At 40.9% G+C, this 2500-nt stretch overlaps 1 protein-coding gene across 2 annotated transcripts in view; it reads left to right on the forward strand.

The window, feature by feature from the left end:
• Nucleotides 1-2500, forward strand: part of LOC115534750 (regulator of G-protein signaling 6) — a 58082-nt gene that overhangs the window by 44560 nt on the left and 11022 nt on the right. For both annotated transcript variants that reach the window (XM_030345951.1, XM_030345950.1), the window contains exon 6: nucleotides 1878-1929. In XM_030345951.1, coding sequence (XP_030201811.1) covers nucleotides 1878-1929 — 52 coding nt within the window. The remainder of the gene's footprint in view (nucleotides 1-1877; nucleotides 1930-2500) is intronic.

Consider the following 2500-nt stretch of genomic DNA (forward strand, 5'->3'; position numbering starts at 1 on the left):
ACAAATGAATAGAGAGCGACTGATAAAGCATGGAAGAGAAAAAGGTTATTTGACATGTGGCTACACAAGCATGTCATTTATGGGCGTTGTGTGATAAGAAATCCTGGTTCTGAAATACCGGATTCCCGTCAAAGAATTATTAAGTTATATACGGAAGGTGTAAAGTCACTGTAATTCTAAATCTACCTTTGTGGCTTTCTGACAAGACGGAATCACTTTGTAAATATACAGGATGTGGCCCCCCTCTGACCTCAAACCCCATCCTGCGTCCGACTGCTGCTTTGTCTTCCCGTGTCTTCCCTGCACGGTGGGCTGGGGTTGGGGAGAATCCATGACCCTATTTGGAATGGTGTCCTTTTAAATTAATCATCACGAGGAGAGAAGACGCTTGCTGTCGGAGCCTAGACTGACAGATCTAACAGAAAAAAATACCTGAAACAAACCTGAAGAAAGCTAAAAACGACCCACTCTTCCTCAGCAATATAGTAGATGCAAAGCAGCAATAAACATGATTCATTCACATTAAGTCAGGTGTTGTTTATTTGACTGATCTGTTTTCGCAAATCCACCTGATTTATTCTCCATGAGTCCCTTTTGGCAGTTGGAGGAATGTGTGTGAGCGACGTCAGTATCAATATCCACATCTGAGGCAGATGTCCTTACTGTGGTTGGCGTTCCTGTTCACGCAAGTGGCGCTGAAATTAAGGCCTGGTGATGGGACACCAGGGCCTTGGCTTACCACTTTACATGGTGTTCACAACAAGTTAGACAACGCCATTAATAAGCCACCGATGACACCTTGATTAATGAAATACAGTTGTAACAGCCGGGAAGTATTGCGGCAAAGCCTTTTGTTGCCTAGGTCTGTTGGCACCAAGAGAAGGCACACTGCAGAGATAGTATCCATGATTTGCATTGCGTTTTCAAAGTGGAAAATTACTTTGGAAGTCATAGAAAGAGAAACACAAAGGAGAAAAAATAATTATGACAATTATCATAACCAAGGCTGTCTGAATTCACTAAAGTTATTTTAATCTACTGAAGGAATGTCTGAAGGATGAATAAAGACTCAATATTAATAATAACAACTTTACTTTAATTGTATTATACTGCATACATATTTATTTATATTACAAAATTGACGGTTCGCTACAATTCAAATTTATGGGGTCACGGTTTTCTACAGTTTTGAGACATTGCAGGGAAAATAATGCCTGAGGGTGTCAATCTAGACTACCAGTTTACAAATCACCATTAAACATTCATTTAGCATGTATATTTTAGCATAAAACACATTTGCCACCACATGGGATGGTCTGCATGCTTTGATTAAGTCTAGTCCCACTGAAAGACACACTGAGGTGTTCCTGGGTCAGATGAGTCCTCATGTTGGCTGTCCGGGCAGAGCCTACGTACATGTTCTATCGCCAAGTCTTTGGCCAACGCCAATACTGTTTGCAGGGAAACCAAAGTGTTCCCAGATCCCATGAATGAGGGGCTTTAGGTCTGGCTTAGCCCTGTCTATTTTGCGCTCTTGACATTAACAATGTGCTCACTTGCTGTTTTTGATGTTTGTGTGATTGGCTACCTGGCGAACCCTGTCACTGTGTGAAGTTACGACACCGGCTATGTGATCAATTTCAAATGACATCTATTTTCTTTTACTCATTTCCAAATGGTTGTGTCTTATCTTGCTTACAGTAATAGGAACTACCTTTTATTAATTCCCGCTAAAAGTAGTTCCCACTACAATATCACTCCTCAGGGCCTACACATGTGTAAAACAATGTCTCTGTTTATGAGGTCGTTGTCATTGAAATGCAGCTTCTGAATACATTAGTTGGTGACCTTCGGTTTTACCTCTACCCTTTCCTTAGGCACCATACTTTTGGCCTTCAAACTGTTGGGAGCCAGAGAACACAGACTATGGTAAGAGACTTGACATTGATATTTCAGTCTATATTTGCATTTTACATGTATACCTGCAGTTGTTTCATAGTTCAGATTGATGTTGCTATCAGCGTGTGTGTGTGTGGGTGTGAGTCTGAGGATGCACATTCGTGTGTATGTTTGTGTGTGTTGGTGTGTGTGTGATGTTTTATGCATACATGTTGTTTGGGAAATGTTGGTGAGAGTCTTTTGTACAACTTTGGAAGTCGAGGTTTCATGAAAACTCTGGCTGTCGTTGAGAGATTGATTTCCCAGCGCTCCTTTTACGACTCTGCCATTCCTTATTGATTTAGGAATTTCAGACTGGCTGTCATGGGTAAATGGAATACTAAACTAGGAGGGAGTCGAATGATTTAGGAATTTCAGACTGGCTGTCATGGGTAAATGGAATACTAAACTAGGAGGAAGTCGAAGTCTGAAATACTTCCTTCAACGATGGAAAAAAGAGTTTAGCTTTTGAGGAATAGGCTATGATATTGACCCCGCTTTTTTTTTTTAGTAAGATATACGTTTCAGGTCAAGTAGAGATTGTCTTGCTGGTGGGAAGTGT

The sequence above is a fragment of the Gadus morhua genome, chromosome 21, assembly GCF_902167405.1.
Source record: "Gadus morhua chromosome 21, gadMor3.0, whole genome shotgun sequence".
Classification (NCBI taxonomy): Eukaryota; Metazoa; Chordata; class Actinopteri; order Gadiformes; family Gadidae; genus Gadus; species Gadus morhua.